Raw genomic sequence first — 22,690 nt, 5'->3', positions numbered from 1 at the left:
GGAATGATGTCACTATGATCTGGGGGATTCCAACTGTAGTACAATATTATTTACTTGATGTATTTTAAGATATTTTTATATAATTTGCCTTGTAACACCAATGACAAAAATTTTTTGTACAAGCATATATCTCATCAAATTCATTGTTTTTAAAAGAGAACTTGTTAAGGAGCATAGCAGAAATTAAAATATGAATGTTGTTTTGAAAATTAACGTTGATTTTTGGAATAAAACATCAATATTATTGAAGATATTGTAGGTTAAAGACGTTGGAAAAATTTAATGACACATAAATTCACTGAAATCTCATAACAAATAATAATTTTTTTATACTTTAAGCAGTAAAATTGTCGATTTATTTGTTCAACAATATAGGTTTAAGTTTCTAAAATCTAATGGTACTGTATATATTCCCCAGAACATTATTTTCCCCCCTTTAAATTGACACTGACACAAAAGGCTGCATATTTTGATAATGACCCACACAATACCTTGAAGCAGTCTTAGAATGATGGCAATGAAGGACTTATGAACGCAATGGTCACTTAATTTAAGGCAAAGACTGCGTTATCACGGCACATGCATGTTCAAACTTTAGTCATTAAAACGATGCATTATAGGATAAATTCTCACAGGATCATAAATTAGATGCACGGAAGTCAAATTTTAGAACATTATACTTTGATGTAAACTTGTTAGCAGATACACATTATAATTTCCCTAATGTGCCATGTTTATCAACGTGAGACCCTGATTTAGTACTGTACTATGTATAAAGGGTATTGTCCTTTACAAAAAAATAGATTATTGAGAATCAAAATTTTTGATTCCCAATAATCTAAACTTTTGTAAAGGACAGTATCATTGCAAGGGAATGGCAAAGTAATATGTACCCGTAGCACCCTATAATATTACTTACATCAAAATTATGTGCATACAGTTATCATACAGCTCCCGTATCGTATCATTTAAGTTTTTAACACAATGAATTCTAAAGTGCAAAATGCATTCATTCCAGTGTAATGGTTTATTGTTAACTATTACGAATCATTAATAATAAATATTGCGATATAGCTATTGCAACAAATGTAATAAATAATGTTAACTGCAAAATCAGCAACGTTATAAATTCATTCATTACTAATTAAAAAAAAGAAAAATATGAGCGTTTTTTTTAATAAATTATGCATTATATTATATAAAAATATAGCACATGCACATGCACAATTTTATGGTGCACATTTTTCCATTTATCAGTTGATATGTTTCATTGATACAGCAGGGACTGAATTTAAATTTGCAATCATTAATAAATTATGATATCTGAGAACTGAGAACATGCAAATATACATGTATATCCATTGAACACAACAATTTAAGATTTAATGGCTTTAAAAAAGCATGAACACAAACTAAAACCCAGGTACAAATGTAGAAAGTCGATTTTGTAGAAATTCTTAGTTCTCCAGAGTAACTTTTTGATTATGCTCTCCCTTTTCCTCTAAAACTCGGTAATCTGAAATTGATTGAAATTATATGTTAAGTACAAAGTGAATGTCTACATACTGTTACAATGATTCGTTTGATGAAACATTCTTAACTCAGTTTTATTTGTTAAAATTGGCCTCGATATGACAAGATGCTGTTACATTTAAAGATAGTATATTTAATCTTTTTAACTACTTTTGAAAATTTCGAAAGACATGAGAGATATTGGAGTTCTTGATTTATTTGATATACTTCATATAGACAAAACACATGTATGTGTATTGCAAAATTAACTAGTAGTGCATTAAAAAATATGATAAATATGATATTTCATGTAATACTTTTGTCTTAAAATTTTCGATTGTATTAATTTCTTTCTTACTTCATCCGATTTTCTGAACTGTGTGACTTGAGGTCTCTTTATCTGCAAGAAACATTACAATAAAACATCAGATTAAAAAAATCTGCAATACACAAGACATTAGTTTTACATGTGCATGTGTGTTGAATAGAGAAAGGATAAAGAAATTCAGCTTTAATTAAACATATATTTAGTTCCATTGATCAATACCTGTTTCTTCCATATTAAAAAATATAATTTAATTTCACTTAAAAATTCATAATCCAACAGTAAATTAATCACTATTAACTTTAATGGAAATCATTAAAAAGCATGACAATACGCAGAAAGAACCCATATGAGGGAGTGCCTTTAATTTAACCACACTAATATTTAAAGATAATTTAATTTCACTAAAAAATTCATAAAACAGTAAGTTTAGCAATATAAACCGTAATGGAAATCATTAAACAGCATGACAATACGCAGAAGGAACCCATATATGGAAGTACCTTTAAGCACACAAATATTTTTACAAAAATTATCAACATGCTAACGAACGACCACTGATTAAAGCGAACCCGACCGAATTTATCCTTAATTGTCATTGTATGATGCAATCAGACGTACACTACTTCTGACACACAGACAGAAAATTCCTGGAGGACACTCGCGGGCTCTCTCTTTTATTAAACCAATGGTAAATTAATGAGGACTTCGGTATACAAAGAGGTCCCCGACCTAAAGGTCTAGACGATTAGACAAATTGTGTATCAATTCACTCGGATAAGCCATAAACAAAGCGTCCATCTTGTATCATTTTATGAAGCTGACTATGTAATTCTTATCTATCTTAAGTAATGTCTTGCCGAGTAAAATATTATTTGATTTATACAAAAAAGATAAATAAAAAATGCCATATTTTGATTTATTTGTTTTTCAAAACCAATATTTACAATTTGAATTTTCATTTAAAAAAAGTTAAAGATGATTGTCAGTAAAATCTATGAACTGATTGCAAAATAGCATGAGGAAATGATGACTGCATGTACAAGGACGTTTTATTTTCCTATTAAACTGTCAATTGTCGTGTAACCAATGTAATTTTTTAAAAGTCACGTGAATCTGTTTGATATCGTGATACTGATCTTGGGTTTAAAAAAATCAAATTGAAAAAAGAACAAAAATGATGAAAACCACGCATAAATCACTAAGCTACTAACACTCGCAAATATTGACTCCATATAAATACGTAAATATTTATCTCCACAACTATTCACTCTGTAGCCTTTTAAACACATTACCATGGTTACCTTGGAATGCAATTTTTAAAGGCGTTAATTCCCGAAAATGAAAAGCACAGCTTAATTGATTCATTTAACCACTCATTTTTTACCATGCAGATGTTAAAATCCTTTCATTTACTCGTCTTTATATGATAGTACCTGCATATCATAGTTATTTTCTCGTAACTTGGATTCTATGTGTGCGTAGGTGTTGGCGCTGGCTTCCGGTTTCCAACTTCCGGACGTATCTCGAACTTCCATATATCCCTGATTTTCAACTCCCTAAAATAAAAAGAACAAGAGAAAATGAATAATACTCTAATATCAAGAAAACATATAATAGTGTATACTAAGATAAGATACCACACAGTGAGTTTTGCTGTGTTATAACCAAGAATTTTAAAATTGATATGTTATCAAAGAAATTTCTCAATTATACAGCTTACTTTGGACGCATCTCTTCCATTTCTTCCGTTGGCACTGGCAATTCCCGAAGGAGTGTACATCACTTCAGAATCCTCAAAGCTTCTAAGATAAAATGATATTTGCATTAATAGCAGAGTAGTATATAAATTAATCAGAAAAAGGTTTGACGATTGGCGGAGCATTTTTTTCTTCTGATTTTGACAGAAAGAAACAGAGATCTTTTTTCACTAACTGATGTACAATATGAAGTCTACGCAATACAGTAACAGATGTATGTTAGTGATCCAGATATTTTCAAAATGAAAAAAAAAATATTTTTGATGTTTGTACAAATTCATCCATTGTTCTTACACATCAGCAGAATTAGAAGCAGTCCTACAGCACATAACTATAATGATGAATAGAAGGACCAGGATCAATGCCCCGAAAGCGGAAGCACAGATAATGACGGCCAGCTCCCACGTCATCACTCTCTCCGTACAGTGAGTACCCTCGTATCGGAAGAACTCCTCCTGCGTACACCTTACAAACGAAACAGAATTTGTTTGAATATGTTGTTGCCTATATTTTGCCTAATATGTTTGAATATATGTTGTTGCCTATATTTTTGTTTGTATTGTTCACCATTATAAGTGTTATGAGACGTATGTCTTTTGCAATAAAGAAATTGAATCGATACAGGTTTATATGACCGAATACACAACGTCGAAGCACTGTGTGCTTACATGCAGGTGTTAGTCGCAAATGTTGTACATGTAGGCACAAATGTAAACACTTGATATATGTAATCAATGTAAAAGTATATATACAAAATTTCTATTAAAAACGTTTTAACATTACTGATTGCGGCATAAATGCCAAAAAATATGTATATACTCCACAGAAAATGAAATTCACAAAGAAAAAAACCCCCAACAAAAAACTGTAAGTTTTGTGGGTGGTTCTTGTTTTATCACAAAACTGCACGAAAAGACATAGCAAACAAATGGGTGAAGGCAACAGATGGTTCTTATCAACATGAAAACAATAGAAAAATCCATTTCGTCACAGAGCTTAAATTAATCGAACCGCACCTGCATTTAGAGGAATAGGATACCCTCTCTGATTGGATTTCTGTTTCTACGTAACAGTGGCCATGTTTTCCACAGTCTATAGGTTGATGGTCACAGTAGTACATTATCGCACATGTTTGAGTAAAAGTATCAGCTACGCAAACAAACCCAGGCCGACCCACCAGGGCACTGGCACACACATCAGAGTCACATATTTGTTTGGACGCCAAAGCACCTGTAAATTTACAGCCAAATATAATGTATAAAATGTAGTACTCTTAAAAATATCATATTAACATTTTCAAACTTCGTGCAAACAATAGAAATTTATTATAGATAATAGTATGAAATTGTTTACCAAAGTACAAGTACTGCATCTGAAAACAGTTATCTTATTGTACGGCTTTAAGATTCACTTTTTATTATTCCTTTTGCGTGTTGTGTGATAATAAGGGATTATATATAAAAACACAAATAGAAACCTGTGAAGTTATCCTTAGTTTCGTTAAGATAATTCACATCGATATCATCTACATTAGATAGAGCGGTGTACAAATCATCGCTGACACTGGACCCATTAGAGATTCCTTTCTGAGCATCAATTCCAAATGCAGTGTCTACAGAGATATACGACGCCGTGGCGGACCTGCAATTTACAAACCAATGCCACATTCGATACAACGATAAAATTTATAATACATAGTTTTAACCAATGTGACTTCTGAAGAAATAATGACTTTTTTGACTCATGACTTTGTACGTACTTAATCTACATAAAAACAATTTTTGTAATTTTTACTACATGCAGATAATTAATCATAGGGGAAACAAATGATTCCCTTATTAATTATAGAAATAATTTTCTAACAACTTTCGGTTTCAATATTGGTTAAATAAAATATTTAATCAATCAATCTATAACAATTGCAAAAAATATGATGGAAACTTAAGATCTTATGATATTCATATGAAGAAAAAAAATAAATGAAATCGTTTGTGTAGGGTTGAACAAAAGGGCTATGGGTCACATGGCTCACAATAAAATAAAATCAGCTTTATGGAATCAAATACAGAATATCTGGACAATGTAAAAAAAAAACCTTGTACAAAAATATATTGAAACTTTTTTTCTGGATAAATTATGTTAAACGTTGAGCCTCTTTGTAACAGGATGATATCATAGTCATATCACCGACTGAGCACCGACTGAGCATTGCAATTCTCAAATCATAAACCTCTCGTAGGGCAATGAAATTGTCCAAGGGCCACATTCTACAAATTAAGAATCAACAATATGTCAAATATGCCAGAAGCTTGCATTTAAGTAATGCCGTATATCATAACATTTAAAAATAACTAAAAAAAATTTTCCTTTGTAAAATTTGACCTCTCTCCCAATTAGGCCCACCCTATGCCCGAAGATCATGCTTTAGTGAAATTTTAAAGTATGCTATCTGATTTTTTCTAAAGTTACATCTTTTTTAGGCCAAAGGATTTAAATACGATTTTTAATGATTGTCCTCTACCTATTCCAATGTAAAAGTTTACCCCCCCCCCCCCTTGTGGCCCGACCCTACCCGCGAAGATCACAATTTCAACCAACTTGAATCCAAACTACCTGAGGTTGCTTTCACTAAGGTGCAGCTTTTTGGCTCACTGGTCTTTGAGACGAAGATTTTTAAAGAATTCAAACATATGGTGGCCTTAGACTACCTTCGAGGATTATGATTTGAACAATCTTGAGTACACCACTAAATACACTGGGGATGCTTCCACCACACCAGTCACAGCTTTATTGGTCAATTGAATTTTAAAGAAAAGATCTTTAAATTTTTTTCTCTATATCGTCCTATGTATAAATTTGACCCAATGTTGTGACCCCACCCTACCCCCGAGGATCATGATTTGAACAAACTTGAATCAACCCTACCCTTGAAGCTTCTACATAAGTTACAGCATTTTTAACCAAATGTTTTTTGGAAAAAGATTTTAAATGTATATCTTTATATATTTTTACGTAAGAATTCGACCCCCCTCCCCCATTTGTAGCCCAATCCTTATCCCGGCACATGATCTGATTGACTTGAATCTACACTACCTGATAATGCTTCTACACAAATTACAGCTTTTTTGGCCAAATGTTTATTGAAAAGAAGATTTTTCTCCATATATTTATATTTAAAATATCAATGACCCTCACATTGTGGCCCCATCCTACCCCGGGGGATGATTATTTGAACAAACTTAAATCTACAATATCTGAAGATGCCTCCATCCAAGTTTTAGTTTTTCTGGCCAAATGTTTTTCGAAAAATACAAAACAATTTGAAATAATTGCTTATTATCTCTCCTTGAAAGAGGCAGTGTCCCTCCATTTTAACAAACGTGAATCTTTTTCATCCAGTAATTCTTTGTGCTAAGATCGTTGAAATTGGTCCAGTGGTTCTGTAGAAGGAGTCGAAAATGTGAAAAGTTTTTAGATAAACGGACAGAAAGATGCATGGACGGGCGCCGGACAAAATAGCATTCAAAAAAAGCTTTCAGCCTAGGTGAGCTAAAAAAAACTGCTTCATGATACCTTCATCAAAAAGTATTGAATAAACCTCAAAACAACTAATGGTTGATCAGGATATTTAAATTAAGAGAATAACAAAAGATTTAAAATAATCAGAATCATACATGCTCACCTATCATAAAAAACAGACTATATATAGGGAAAATTCTAAGAAAACCTAGGATTCGTATCTAGGCGAGGTTTAAGTGACATTTAAAAATAAACAAATGGAAGTTACACACGTCAAGGTATAGATTATAGATTCAAATACCGGGTGTTGGCCAGAGCAAACGAGTGAGTCATAAAACCTTACCTTTTACTTCGTCCGCTTCGGCAGCTGCTGTAAAATCAAATTCATATATATTTTTCACTTTTACAGCGTTATATATAACATTTATTTCACATGGTCACAAATAATGCTCTAAAGGATAAACTAGCCACCACGAATAGTCAGTATATCTTGCTTTGTTGATATGACATCCTTTTCCTAGAAACCGTTTAGTATTTGGATGTTGTAAAAATGATAAAAATGCAAACTAAATGGCATGCTTTACAATTTTTTCTCTCTCCTGGCGGTATGAAATTATTGATACCACTTGCGTGTTACTGCACTTATGAATCTATCTAAAGAAATTGTAAAATCATGTTTTGTTGGGCCATAGATTAGGCATGCATTATAAGGAAAAGGACAGGGATAAACGGGCGTTAAATAAATGTGAACATCTACTCGATCACGCGCACATTAAAGTATACATGTACTTCATTGTTTGTATTATTATTTATAGTGGCTTATACTTTGAATTACTTACGATCATTTGATACAATTTTAGATTGAAAGATATACATGTATTAATTTGTACAAATACATGTACAGGTAATATAATATGTACCCTTCGTCGATGCTTTTTACCCTGATGTATTTACAATCGTCGACAGAACTGGATACCACTGAGAGCTATAAAAATAAAAGGAAAAACTCAGTTAATAATAAACATTAAAACGTATGGGTCGACACTAATAATTGATAAAAATCGATATTCTAAATCATAAATAACTTAACATCCAGTGATGTTTGTTTCTCTCTCTCTCTCTCTATACCGTTGAAGTGCACTTGTATACCTGATGTACGCACCTTGTTTTCAATGGTAGTTTTGTTGAATGTGCAGTCAGTGAACCTCAGCTCAAACGTAAATTCCAGAACAGCATTTTCTTTAAAAAAAAAAAAAGGTATTAAAAATTTAAAATCTTAAAAAATTAAGAGACGAGATGTTGCATTAATTGAACAGAAGAACCATAAAAAGTATATGGCAACCATACCTGTATCAGGATAAACAGGCATCATTTGATAGGATTTTGTTGTTGTTGATGGTTGTGTTGTTGTGGTGGATGCTCTAGATGGTCGAGTTGTTGTGTTTTCAACGCTTGTAGTCGTTGTTGTCTGGTTTGTTGTCTCTGTTGAATGTGTACTTGTTTCTTCGGTTGTCGTGTCCGACACTGCAGTAGTGTTGTTAGTATCTTGTGTTGTTGTTGCTTGGGTTGTCACTTCTGTTGAATTTGGTGTTCCGGTTGATGTAACAGGCATTGGCGTTGTTGTGTTTGAAGTTGTAGTGTCACTAGATCCTTGTGTTGTTGTTGCTGTCTCCTGAGTTGCATCTGTTGAAATTGTACTTGGTGCTTCGGTTGATTCAGTAGAAAATTGTGTTGTTGTTTCTGGAGTTGAACTATTATCTTGTGTTGTTGTTGTTGTTGTTACTGTAACAGGAGCTACAGTAGATGTTGTCGTTTCAACACCTTCACTTGTTGAAACCGGGGTACTATGTGGTGTTTCTGTGGTTATTGTTTCCAACGAAGTGGTTGTCTCAGTTTCCTCAGTTGTATTTACTGTTGATGTTGGAATCGCATCACTTGTTGTTAAAGTTGTTTCAGAAGTCATCACAGCTGTAGAACTTTGTGTCGTCACGTTGTCGATAGTCGTCTCTGGTGACTGTGTTGTGTTTAAATTATTCGTCGTTGTTGCTGTTGTTGTTGTAGTTAAACTTGTTGTTGATTGTGACGTTTCACCAGGCTGTGTTGTTGTTGTTGTTTCTTCGGTGGATCCGCTTTGTAATGTTGCTGTCGCTTCTGTTGTGTCATTTCCGGCAGGTGATGATGAAGCCACATTTACATTTTCTGTTGTCTGTGTTACTTGAGGAGATAGTGTTGTTGTTGTTGTTGCTACTGTTGTTGAACTAGTCACTGAAGACAAATTGGATACTAGCACAACAGCCGACATTATTACCGCTGTAATATTAAAGTTTCATGTGATTTTAATGCACGCATAATATACATTGAGAAACTGAGCATAACTGCACAATGTAGAAATCGATTTTTTTACTTACATATATGTATACCAATGTATTCATATCTCGTTAACCTGGTATTTGTGGACATTCTGAAAATAAAATGTTGAAATTAACTTTGTCATACAAGATTTGATTCCCGTGTTAAAGTTGTTAAAATTCTCAAAACATGTCACTCGCTGCAAAGGGCAAGGAATGATGTAACCTAGGTTAAATATCATTAATATTACCTTGATAGAAATTCAATAAAACATCAAATTAACTTTTGACACCCATTTTTACCTTAATTTAGTAAAAGTAAAATCCTAATATAGAAGTTGGATGATGGTACGAAATAATTGTGTCTTAACTATGTCTTAACAAAGTTTATTGCTCATTTATATCGATGTAACTAATATAAACTCGGTAAACAAATTATCATTTGTTAAACATGTTAGCGCGTAGAATCGGGATGGCTTTTTACCTACGCCCAAAACGATTTAGAGCTTTCACATAACCACAGCTGCTTCCCAAAGGAACATTGATCTAATGCCATAAGCACATAATATAGAGAGATATATTCAATTTATCCGACGCTAAATGGATTCAGGAGGTAAATCTGTTTAATGTGATCAAATGGCGAGTCTTGTCACAGTTATACAAGCTTGCTTAAGATACGAGCATTATCTCTTACGGACAATTAACGAAGAAAAGAATCAACATAAAGAACTATTCATTACCATGTCATGACAAACAAAGTAACTTACAGAGGATCTAGAATGAACTTTATGAAAATCAATGTTAAATACATTATTCACATACTTCCTTTTCCCCGTGTATTTTCTTTAACTTTAGTGAAATGAAACTCGAGAACCTTACCTTCAAGATACGCAATACAGTTTCCTTATGTCACAATGAAAATCTCCCTTTTTAGCAGGAAAAAGAAATAAAGCGCAGATAATCACATCCTTCAAAGGGCGCTACCTGTGCACGAACTCAACATCCTTGCCACACTTTCTAAGTGACATCAGTATTAGGAATCTCCTATATTCAGAGTATGTTGGGGAGAGAGGGATAAGTGGATCCACTGGGTTACGGTAACGGCTACTGTATGGTACTGATAATGTAGTTTACCCCTCTATCGGTCATTAAATCAGTTCAGGCGCTACAGTGTCTTCCTCTTCTTTTTTTCCCCTCTTTCGCCGTTTACCTGTAGCTTTAATTATTGCGCGTGTGCTGAATCAATACCTGTATTCACCACGTTTTATTGATTTTTCCATTTCTCTCTGTTTAAGCCTGTGCCCTTTTACGACATTCTGAGTGTTCAGTAGGAGGAAAATCCAAATTTTTAGCGTCGACGAATTTTAAAGGATGATGTCATAAAAATCTTTAATATCATCTTGTTTTACAATTTTTATGGATTTAGTGTCTGTACAACAGTTTTTGATGATGAAAGTGCAAGCACTGAAATTCAGGTATGCACATTTAAATGTTTGTCAAGGCGCTGAAAATTACAAGATATCTTTATTTTCCATTTCGGTGCAGTGTAGCACTGCTTTGGGAAAACAAAACCCCCAAGAAATAAAATAACAACCTAAACGGAGTGTTGCTGAAAATTTTCTTGGACAATTAATTGCATTTAATTTTGTTAATAAAAGGTAATTTATTTATGCACTACTTTTCAGATTCATGAAAATGTATAAAATTATTATTATAAACGTAACAATTTAAAAAAAAATCTATTTTTTTTATCATTTACCAAATCATCCAAAAATGATTTTCATACATTTAAAACAAATTTAAAAAATTAAAAATTGAATACTTTTTGTTGCGTCCTCAATCACTATGACGTACGTAAATGTTTTGAACAGCGACCATTAAGCTTCGCATGCAGCACATGTTTTGATGTTAAAAAAAAATATAATTTAAAGATTTGATGAATTTTTGTACCGATTCAATGATATTAAAAAAAAAACCAAACAACATAAATTTCGCAAAATACAAAATTCAAATATAGCTTATGTCAATTAACAGCAACATCAAATAATTATTTGAAAGAGAGGTAACTGTTGGTTTTTTACCTTGGAACAGGTAAGTTGTTCTTCACAGACAGAATTATCCCTCGCTGTTTGGTTCAGTTCAGGTTATTCAATATCATGAAAATGGTACTTAAGATATATGAACAGAAATTATAACGATTTGCATTTTTACAATATCACTATGAAGGTTAATCAGACAGTAGACAGGGTTAACCAACAATTTGATTACTCTTGGAATAAACAGTTGTCTTTATGGCACATATGCATTTGAATTCGTAATTTTACAAAATTTGTAGTATTAGGAGCTAAACAGTTTATCTATTCAGCTTAAAAATGACGGCGTAAATTACATAATACTTTGCATTGGGATGCATCTTCATTTACATTCTATTTCGGGAAATGAAAGGGACGAATACTAATATTTTTCGAACAACCTTATCAAGGTATTTTAATAAAATCATGTAAAAAATGTAAGTTCAGATATACTAGAATTCATTTCTAAATCATGACCATATATCATTCTTTTTAAAAATACATTTTTTTCTATAAGGGGGGGAGGGGGTATTTTTAAAGTTTGTATCAGCTATGCAGTGCGTATAGCTGCAACGAGCTGTAGGGGAAATAAAGAAATACCGGAAGTTTGTTAGTTGCCCGGTAGTCTAGAAATTTCAAGAGGAAATAAGAAGTCGTTTGGATTATCTGTTCTTACATTTTTTGATGCACGAACAGGAAAAGATATTTGTGTCAATAGATACGAAACTATTTTTAAAATGAATCAGACAATATGTTCCACCTTTTAAAAGAATCGATTTTTTCCAACCCAAGATATCAAAAGGAAACGTTTATCTTACTAACATTGAATGTGCACTTCGATTTTTTGATATGGCATTAAGCTAAGATTATTATTCATTTCAGTGAATGCCATATCATTTGTATAATTGCGATTGAAATATGATTGAATGAAAAAATACGTTAAAAACATGTTAAATAGCAAGTCCAAACATAGTTTATGCAATATAAACTATGTTTCAGCTACAAAATATGTGACTTGTGTACGTGTTTGTCGATTATTTGGATATCGGGTCAAATTTGTGATTCTCTGTAAAATCTAAAATATTAATATGTGTTTCAGTCATCAAAAAAGACAACCACACCTGTATTCACTGTTTAATTAAACAATTAAACACTTAACACAAACGTTTTATTGAAACTAAGGCCGACATCGCTCAATAATATTTATTTGGAATAAAAGAATATTTTAAAGAAAACTTTCAATTAAATTTAAGTATTAAAAACAATGCAACCATATTGGTTTAAATAATGCGTGTTTTTTATTTGAACGTAGTATATAGTACATCATTGAGATACATGGATTTTAATTCCTTTTGATCAATATTGCTCACAATATTAGATATAAAAAACACATATAGTAACAATAAACACATGACATAAAGTATAACAGTCAAATTTAATTTTCTATGTACACTGTGTTGATAAACATAATAAGTACAAAATAATACAATGAGTTTTGATTATGATTCTCTTCAAGCAGGTCAAATAATTTGATTATACATCATTCATGGATATGTAAGAACCGACGCATCTAATATACATACTGTCGCACTCAGCACTTGTAAAAAACACTCCTTTAATTTCATACAAAATTGCAAAATCAAAAGATTGTTGTCTACAAAATGATTCCTCTTTTATAAAGTTGGTAAGATTACTCATATTTTTTATTCAAAAGTTCGAATAAGTATTATAATCCAATATCCAAACCTCACTATAAGCCAAGAGGTTGATTGCAAAAGGAATGTACATTTAAAAAGCCTTTTTTCTGCATGAGCAATGTTTGCCTTCTTCCTTGCGATGCCCTATTTCTAAGATGCATAGGCGTGGACGGAGCAATATTTGTAGGAAGGTCTCCAGTTCCCTCTAAATCAAAACGGGGTCAGCTACAAACAAAATAAACATTTCAATGCAACCATTCATTTTCTTTGTCTTATCTACTCCATACTATCTACTATATCAAATCCAATCTGTTTATCTGTGTATAGGAAAAAACTTTAAATTCAGTATTGTTAATACCTTATCTTCGCCGTATCTACTTGTTGTAAGCTTAGGTCTTGTGATCTGAAAAAGTTAAAATAATGTAAAAAGAACATTACTATCACTTTTAAAACACTTCGTAATTTGGATCAATTCATTCTTAAATGACTTGTTCAAAATATTTTAACATTAGTGATTCATTCATCGAAATGCTATATAAATCTAGACGATTTGTGTATCATTTAATGAGGCTTTGCTGTATATAGATTCTAAAGATCATTTACACCATGTCAGTCAATTTGAGGAATGCAATATATGATTACATCGATAAATATGAATGTGTTGTACCTGAGCTTGAAAGTTAGGATTCTGGAAGTGTCTATCCATTGATTGGTAGGTTTCTTTACTCTCATCAGGGTCCCAATGGTCGTACCCTTGGTTGTCAAATGTTTGTAAGCTCTACAATAAAAACAGAATGTTTTTTAAAAATCAGAATGGATAATCATTAAAAATACAAATTTTGAAATTCTATGATCCATTTTCCCTTGAATCTTGATTTTTAACTAAGTTTTCTTTAACTGCTTGGTACTTCGAAATTTTGAAAAAAAAAACCCATTTTAGTGCGATACATATCCTTGTTAATTATTCACCGTTTGAATCCTCCGGTCTTCTACTTTAAAGGAAGGTTTCCTGTGATATTGATCAATGTGGTCATAACTTCTGTCTTGCACCAACGTCTCGCGGTCACTGTACCTACAACAAACAGAAATGCAAGAATAAATCAGATGACATCATAATCAAAATTGATTATCAAATTCAACGAACACATTTTCAAAATAAATTTCTTCAATTCATATTAAGCATAGAAAGAATTTGTTGGATAGAATGTGCTATTTCTCTCCTTTCTAAGACTTGTAACTCACCCCGCATCATAGACGTACTTCTCCGGATTTGAGGACTTCCTTTTCCTCCTCGCACACTGTATGACGATTGCGAAGAGGAGAATGAGTATGATGAGTCCCCCCGCTCCGGCGGCGATGATCATCCAGGCCTTGTACGAAAGATCCCCCTTAACACATTTATCCGCAGACAGGGTGTACTTGTACATGTCTTCTTCTTGACAACTTATAAAAAATCATTCATTGTTTTAAATATCAAACTAAGCTTGTTTAAAGATTGTTTTAGACTGGGTACATCACACGTGTACAGCAAGTGTAAAAACAAACAGCAAGTTGCAAATGATTTCCATATTCCTTTTTAATACATTATTTTAATTGTGAAAAGAGTGAAATGAAAAGCATATAATTTTATAACCCCCCCCCCCCCAAAAAAAAAAAAACAAAAAAACACTAACAAACCTCAATAAACAAATCAAAACAAAGACAAAAAACCCAAATAACTCTGAGAAAACAAGAATGCATATTAAAACATTTTTCAATCGTATGGAGAGTACTTACATGCAAACTCTATAGTAGTGTGAACCATTGGCTTTTACTTCACAATCTCCATAATCACAGTCATGATTTGTACACATGGATGTAAATATGCAGTCGCTATTAGAAACGTTACCAGACTTGCAAGTAAATCCTTTGTATTTTAAGCTAGCTTCTCGACAAACGTCTGTATCGCACATCGTCAATTCCGATGCAGCTTTAATGAAAAATCGCTATTGGTTAAAGCTTCAAAGTGTTGTAAACAATTCTAAACAATGTGATATGTTATATCTTCGAGCATTTAATTTTTTTTGGACAATGATTGCAATTTATCTAATTCATCTCCTATTTGCTCTGTAAAAATTGTTTAGAATAAAATCAACCAAATATTTCAATAATAAAAAAAGTATTGAAGCATTTTTGACTCTCTCTTGGCATTGTTTAAGACCAAAGTGAATACGTTATAGGAAAATAATTGTACATGAATAAAATCACAAAATGTTTTAAATTGATATTTTTGGATAACAGACTTTCGACAAAAACAATAGGTATGTTACACTATCTAAATACATTACCATTCGTGTCTACTTTAGATTTATTGTTAAACGCCTTTGTGATAGAATCATATATATCAGGCTCGGCGTTTGGATTGCCAATAAAATCTCTGGCCCTAACAACTGCGTCAACTAACATTCCTCTGAAAGCAGTTGAAAACTTATGTCATCATTGAAATAAAAATGGATGTCAGTATTGAAATCGAAAATTCACAGGTAGTTCCTATGGTGGCATATCTCTGCCCCTTGTATGCAAGTTATTTTTCTATCAAATATGTCGACATGCAAGATAAATATGTTGACATGCAAGATAGTTATGTCAACATGCAACATAACTATGTTGACATGCAAGAAATTGCAATCTGATATGAATTATACAAAAATCTCGAAAAATCTCAATTATCGCCCACCTGTGACATCCAAGATGCTAGATGCTACCTTTTTATGTCGAGATGCAACTTACTTATGTCGACATGCGATATGAATATGTCAACATGCAACTTAGTTATGTTTACATGCGAGATAAATATGTTGACATGCAACTTATAAGTTGCATGTCAACATAACTAAGTTGCATGTTGACATAAATATGTTGCATGTCAACATATTTATTTTGCATGTTAACATAACTAAGTTGCATGTTGACATAAATAAGTTGCATTTCAACATAAATAAGTTGCATGTTAACATAAATAAGTTGGATGTTAGCATATTTATCTTGCATGTTAACATAAATAAGTTGCATGTTAACATAAATAAGTTGCATGTTGACATCAATAGGTAGCGTATCTAGTATCTTGGATGTCACATATGTTGGCGATATTTGAGATTTTTTATAACTCTTATTTGATTGCAGTTTTCTTGCATGTCAACATAGTTATGTTGCATGTTGACATAACTATCTTGCATATCAACATATTTATCTTGCATGTCAACATAATTAAGAGAAAAATAACTTGTACACAAGGGGCAGAGATATGCCACCATAAGTTCCCAATTGATGATTCCAAAAAATACTCACTCTACTCTATTCGATCGCTTCTGTCTACTTGTATCATTCTTGGTGCACCTGAAAATAAAAATAAAAATCTCAACTAAAAAAATCGTAGAATTCATCAATCATTGCAATTCATTACATGTAACTTTATTGGACAATCATCTATTCCTTCCTAAAAGTTAACGATTTACATGTGTCTTGAGAAGAATGGTTTCCACTTACCTTTACAACCAAATTTGCACTTGTCTTACAATTGAAATTATATATGTCTATTAAATAATATCTCTGCACTAAAATAAATATCTGTAGTATAGAATTTTCCTTTATTTTTACTACTTTAATACTGTTTGAAAGAAAATTTTATTCACTGTATTCCTAATGGTACCCTGATTATCATAAGGTACATGTAAAACGTCGCGGCAACTTTATTTTCACCCTAATTATAATATATTAACTATTTTGATTAAGTGTACTTTTTGACTTTTGTAAACCCGGAAGCAAACAATATGCAATGTATCTCGAAGTTTTGTATTTTCAAAATTATTCCCATCACATATGGCATTTATCTATACGATCTTATTGTAAATCAAATTCTAAAAGAATCAAATTATTTTCAAACAGCTACAGTTTACTTTGAATAAAATGTTTTATATAAGTAAATTAGAACATTAAGAAAATGTTTCCTTACGGCAAATTTTTTTTTACACGTGCCAATGTCATGTTAAGAACCAACAAGGCTTTGGTTATCTGAAATGAAAAGAAATTGAAGTTGGAAAATACCAGGAGTATTCAGAAAAATCTAAATATATATATTAAAATTTTACATTTTCAGTATCTTTATCTGCGATTGAACTACAAATCAAAATTTCTATTTTTCAGTAATGTTTACCAAATAGCCTGAAATGACTGTGTTTAACTGCATCAAATAGTTGCTTTGATAATACAGTCTGCATTACTAAGGTGATCCACTACAACTTGATAGTTTCTCTTATCAACAGAAAATTACTTGATTATGATAGATAGAATGATGGATAAGAAGTCTATAATTCAAACAGGCGAAAAATGTGCAGTTTTGGATAAAACAAATTTTTTTTTCAAATATTTAGATTAGTAATGCAAAAGTCTTGGACGGATTCGAACTTACGATCTGCAATTCACAAGCCCGATACTTTTACCACTGAGCTATGAGGATAGTCAACCAAATCGATTGATACAAATAATTTATAAACACACATTTCAATCGCCATCTTGTGACGTAGTGTCTTAAAAAGTGTAAGTCTATATGAAGCGAGGTACCTTAATCAAAATACTCAAAGTACAGATATCAGAGCTCATTTTATGTGTATTGAGAACGTCTTCATGATATGGCATTATTACAAACTAAATAGACAAATTGAGTCATTTTTCATGATTTAACTGAGTTTATAAGCATGACTTTACGTACTTATATTGATACCGTAATTTAATAATCGTGGGAAGGAACCTAAGTGTTGCATAGTTACGCTCTTAAAACAACTTCCGCAACAATTTGACTACGTACTTTCAGCTTGGTGCTCTAGGCTCTAAGGATGCTCTAGGTTACAAGTGTAAACAATGTATACCGCCGCTCAGCAACTTTACATCGTAAACTCGAAGTATTTACAATATTACAAGTATCATGGAATTTTTAAATATATCAGATGTAAACTTAAAATGACTAAATGGCATGCTTTACACTCTACCTTCTCTTTTCAGTTGGAACTACATTTTAGTGCAGAGAACGATTTCAACGGTTGTTTAGTTAACACCCGCTTTCGTGCACTGTAACTATAGGTTGATCTTGCTTATGCCTAGCTAAAAATTCGGGCTGTGTCCATTGACGTCTGCTGTTTGTGCATAATTAAATAATGTAACAATTTCAATAATTTTATTTGTACAATGTAAAATAGATCTGATGTAAGTATTGTTTGTGCAAGATTATTTTTTGCTTTTCTTCGCTGGCGAATGGCTTCGCCCCGTCTTGTATTCGCCCAGACATAGTTGTGTTTAAAAGAGATAATTTAGTTAGAGAGAGATTGAATTTCGTCCAGTCTTAAACTCGCACGCTGACAACGAGGGCGAAAGGACCGAAAATAAAAAGAGAGCAAACATTTCCATATATACTGTAAAAGTAATGAGTAATCATTTTTTATCGAATAAAAAGAGAGTCAAATCCATCAAAAAGCTATATAGGCTTTATTTGGTTTAATCACGTAAAAGTCAAAGAATAATTCGCTTAATCCTTAAATACAACCAAGACGACCCTTTTAAAATAAAAACTATACAAAACTCTATCATACAACCAGTTATTTGCAAATGCAATAGATTGTCATTAAAGTTAGAGGAATATCTTTGCATTGATCACGACTTCTACGCTTCATTATTGTTCTGTCTATGCTTGTTAAATAGAATAAAATAGAGGACAGCATATTTTTTTTTTACCATCTATATGTATTATATGCATATTTTTAATTATGAAGTTTTGATAAATTATAACATAAAAAGATATGGGAATTGTTTAATTTAAGTATGTACCTAAAATCACTGTCTATTGGGACAAAATCAATGTTAATCCAAATATTGCATAATGGATAAGGCCATTTACCGACTTAATATAATTAGATAGCTGTTTTGAATTTTTGAAGATTATGTAAGAGCAATTGGTCGAAATGCCATGAACCCAAAGAGAAATTATCTATATGTATTTTGTATTTTTAACATTACATTTTAAATATTATACAATGCTGTATATGAATTAAGTGCTTTAAATTGTTTCAAATGAAGTTAATATTTACATTCTCTTGAGCTTGGTCTTTTTCAACACAGTCATTTGGAAATGTGACATTAATTGTGAAAGTCAAAAAGGCGTTATCTACAAAAAAAGTAAAATAAATCATTTGATAGATATAAAAGAATATAAAGATGAATAAATTGAATAAAATATGAAACCGAAGAACATTCTAAGTGTGTTTTGTGCATACCTGTTTTAATAGTATAGTTTCCATATATAACAATTGTTGTAGTGGAGGGTGTGGTTGTTGGTGTTGTTGATGGTTGTGATGTAGACGGTGAGTCCGAAGTCATAATATCATTAGTTGTCGTTTGACCATCGCTTGTTGTGTTTTCATCTATTGGAGAGGTATTTGATATTGTGCTTGATACCTCGCCCGTGTTTTCATCTATTGTTACAGTTGCTGAAGGGGTACTTGATGTTGTCTCTGACGCATTGTTTGTTGTGCTTTCATCTGTTGTTGCTGTTGTTATAGGAACACCTAAGGTACTTGATATTGAGCCCGGCACTGTTGAGTCGTCTGTTATACTGTTTGTTGTGTTATTGCCTGTTGTTACTGTTGCTTCAGGGGTAGCTGAGAAACCTGATGTTGAGCCAGGCACTGTTGTTGTCGTCGACCCCGTTGAGTCGTCTGTTGTACTGTTTGTTGTGTTATTGTCTGTTGTTACTGTTGCTTCAGGGGTAGCTGAGAAACCTGATGTTGAGCCAGGCACTGTTGTTGTCGTCGACCCCGTTGAGTCGTCTGGTGTACTGTTTGTTGTGTTATTGTCTGTTGTTACTGTTGCTTCAGGGGTACTTGAGGTCTCTGATATTGAGACCTGCACTGTTGTATTTGATGGAGAGGATGGATTTTCTGTAACTGATGTCGCTGAAGACGTTGTTGTAGATGTTACGGCTATGGATTGGCTATTATCAGCAGACGTTGATGTATCCGCGTCTGTATTTATTGAAGACGATGCAGACGTTCCTTCTAAAGTAGTTGTTATATTGTTTGTTGCAGTTGATGTTACTACAGTAAAGCTCGTATTTGTAACTGGTGTCTCCGTTGATATGGTTTGTGCTATTGTTGTCGTATTTGTTGCAGCGTCGGTCGCATTTGAACTTACATTTGAATTTAACTCATTGGTGGTAGCTCCTGTTGAATTAGCGTCAGTCGTTGTAGTGTTTCCAGCAACTATTGAGGTTGTAGGAGGTTCACTGGTGCTCGCAGTAGAAGTCACATTTTCAGTTGTTGAACTTTCTTTTGTAATATCTAGTGTATTATTAATATTTGTCGATGCTGAAGTTGTGGTTGGGACAGGTGAAGGTGAAGTCAGGGAAGCAGTAGTTGGTGATGCAGAATATTGTACATTCCAAATTATCAAGACCATAAATATATGTGTGGACCGCATCTGTGTAACAAAGACGTAATCTGAATTTAATTATCATATTTAATATTCATGCCAGAAAATTTTGTCTCATCTTTTACTAAGCATAGAATAAAACACACGTATTATCTTTGTACACAAACTGATACCCAGAAAGGTGAGGCTTAACACAGAGATAACCTATGCACACGAGAAAGCCTTATCTCTCTATCGTAACTTGCACTCCCGATTACCCAGACTTGGGGTTATTCATTTATACAGCGAGCGTGGGTAAATAAACAGTCTAATCCAATAAATGGATTATAAACCTCGCACTAAAGCTATAAAATTATACATTAACTAGCTTTTCAATGCAATATTTCGTACTTAATATTGAATTTTGTCAACCACACCCTAAACTGAAACTAAAAGCGACGCATTTTTTTAAAAGTACATGTACGTGTGTGTCGTAAACATAAATAATCTTTTTCAATTTTAGATAATTTTTTACTGAAACAAGGCAAGTGGAAATACCATGTTTTTCAATGAACTGTGTTTCAACATCAGCACTAATGTTTGAATTGTCTAAATGTATAACCCCTTCCCTTTTTTCTCAAACATTATATAGATAAAAAAATGAATCTATATCTTACAAAATTAAACGTTGAAACGTATAAAGAATAAGCTTAAAATATGTACTTACCTTTGCGATGAATTTGCTCAGATTGGCTCAGATACTCCCTCTCCTCACAGCGCGTTTATTCTAACACACGCGCTCACCGATAGCCTTTCCTCCCGGTAGATTTATTGGGTCCTCAATGGGCGTTTCCCCCCTCACGCGGCGCTGTAGAGCCCAATCGTCATCAAATTGAAGTCAATAAATCACCCCTCAACTGGACAAAAAAGATGCAGATATATTTAAATATTCTTTACACGAAATGCCCTTTAAGGCTACCAAGTTCGTAATTTTCTCGAAAATAAAAAAGTGTTCCCTTAAAGGGGAAAAAAAAGAATTGCATAAGATATTGATAAAGTTGGTATTTAATACCATCCTGATCTGGGTGTGACAAAGGGGGAATTCATAGGCTTCGATAACATACAAAATCTTTAAATGAATCATATTGTCACCATGCAGAAATCTAAGAGGTCCCCCGATCTCACGTCGACTTATCAAGTACCCTTCAGGACGAGATATCACTACCATGCCTTGTGTATGACATTCCAGTGCCCAACCCTACCTCCTTTTTTTCTGCACTACACATGTACATGAAATACCCAAACTCTTTTTGTATAATGAATTTTGAGCTATATAGCCTTCCACTCTTTAAGCTCTGTCTACCTCAACTTTTTTATATCATTTTTCCAGGTAGGGGATCCGAGGCATATTTTTTGTAATTATATATATGCATTGTGCTATGTAGATTTAAGAAATTTTTTTTCCTGGGGGTATCCGACCCATGCCCTCCCCCTTTCCGACCTCCTTTCCCTCTAGATCTGCGCATGCATGGCCTACATGTAAGACCAAACTTTTTGTAAAAAAGTATACAGCTAGAGTTATTCCATTCTTTTCCATCTAGTTGTACCATTTCTGCACTACATGTAAATTACCTGAACGTACATTGTAAATAGAATACAGGTTGACATGCGTAATCTTCGACCTCCATTTTCTGCACAACAAGTGTACGTAAAACTGAAAATTTGTGAATAGAATACCGACTTTGTTTTACACTATATGCAAACCCAAAGATTCTAGAAATATATCTAATACCTCTTTTGAAAATAAAAAGATAATTTATATCTGAGGTGAGCTCACTAGATCGCAGGTAGATTTGAAATAAAAAAAGGATTTCGTTATCGCCGTTGCAGTTGATCGTGTCACAGCAGAAATTTATCAATAATCCGATAACATCGTCAATAATTCAATAACATGGACATTTAAACAGCACCCCCCCCCCCTTAAAAAACAAAAAAAAACAAAAAAAAAAAAACAGAAACAAAA

General features: G+C 32.7%; 2 protein-coding genes across 4 annotated transcripts; both read right to left on the bottom strand.

Annotated features, from left to right (window-relative positions):
* Positions 1-488: 488 nt before the first annotated feature.
* LOC128157041 (uncharacterized) lies at positions 489-10,606 on the bottom strand. 3 transcript variants are annotated; one of them, XM_052819394.1, is made up of 13 exons: positions 10,344-10,606; positions 9,525-9,577; positions 8,464-9,426; positions 8,279-8,355; positions 8,037-8,101; positions 7,460-7,486; positions 5,075-5,238; positions 4,614-4,827; positions 3,892-4,062; positions 3,561-3,642; positions 3,274-3,396; positions 1,871-1,912; positions 489-1,516 (listed from the first exon to the last, which is right to left on the bottom strand). In XM_052819394.1, exons 2-13 carry the CDS (start codon positions 9,574-9,576, stop codon positions 1,502-1,504), a joined length of 1,995 nt encoding a protein of 664 aa, XP_052675354.1. In that variant the 5' UTR covers position 9,577; positions 10,344-10,606; the 3' UTR covers positions 489-1,501. The 3 variants fall into 3 exon arrangements, with proteins under 3 accessions (XP_052675354.1, XP_052675356.1, XP_052675355.1); XM_052819396.1 differs by having other exon boundaries at positions 3,561-3,639; XM_052819395.1 differs by lacking the exon at positions 10,344-10,606 and adding an exon at positions 9,768-9,832.
* A 2,107-nt stretch (positions 10,607-12,713) lies between these two features.
* LOC128157068 (mucin-5AC-like) lies at positions 12,714-21,687 on the bottom strand. The gene is made up of 12 exons (XM_052819424.1): positions 21,395-21,687; positions 19,536-20,736; positions 19,350-19,426; positions 17,225-17,283; positions 16,561-16,608; positions 15,561-15,682; positions 15,010-15,202; positions 14,476-14,676; positions 14,203-14,305; positions 13,901-14,011; positions 13,592-13,636; positions 12,714-13,458 (listed from the first exon to the last, which is right to left on the bottom strand). Exons 2-12 carry the CDS (start codon positions 20,734-20,736, stop codon positions 13,444-13,446), a joined length of 2,175 nt encoding a protein of 724 aa, XP_052675384.1. The 5' UTR covers positions 21,395-21,687; the 3' UTR covers positions 12,714-13,443.
* Positions 21,688-22,690: the final 1,003 nt, after the last annotated feature.

This window comes from Crassostrea angulata, chromosome 7 (genome assembly GCF_025612915.1).
Source record: "Crassostrea angulata isolate pt1a10 chromosome 7, ASM2561291v2, whole genome shotgun sequence".
Classification (NCBI taxonomy): Eukaryota; Metazoa; Mollusca; class Bivalvia; order Ostreida; family Ostreidae; genus Magallana; species Magallana angulata.
This window is presented reverse-complemented; position numbering and strand designations above follow the sequence as displayed.

Coding starts and splice junctions, on each gene's coding strand:
- LOC128157041 (XM_052819394.1), bottom strand. CDS start 9,576: ATGTCCACAAATACCAGGTTAACGAGATATGAATACATTGGTATACAT. Junction 5,239..7,459: donor CGAAGCGGACGAAGTAAAAG/GTAAGGTTTTAT, acceptor TGTAAATTGCAG/GTCCGCCACGGCGTCGTATA. Junction 3,397..3,560: donor ATGGAAGAGATGCGTCCAAA/GTAAGCTGTATA, acceptor TTTTTATTTTAG/GGAGTTGAAAATCAGGGATA.
- LOC128157068 (XM_052819424.1), bottom strand. CDS start 20,736: ATGCGGTCCACACATATATTTATGGTCTTGATAATTTGGAATGTACAA. Junction 15,683..16,560: donor AAGCGATCGAATAGAGTAGA/GTGAGTATTTTT, acceptor AACTGCTTTCAG/AGGAATGTTAGTTGACGCAG. Junction 14,012..14,202: donor AAGACCGGAGGATTCAAACG/GTGAATAATTAA, acceptor TTTTTATTGTAG/AGCTTACAAACATTTGACAA.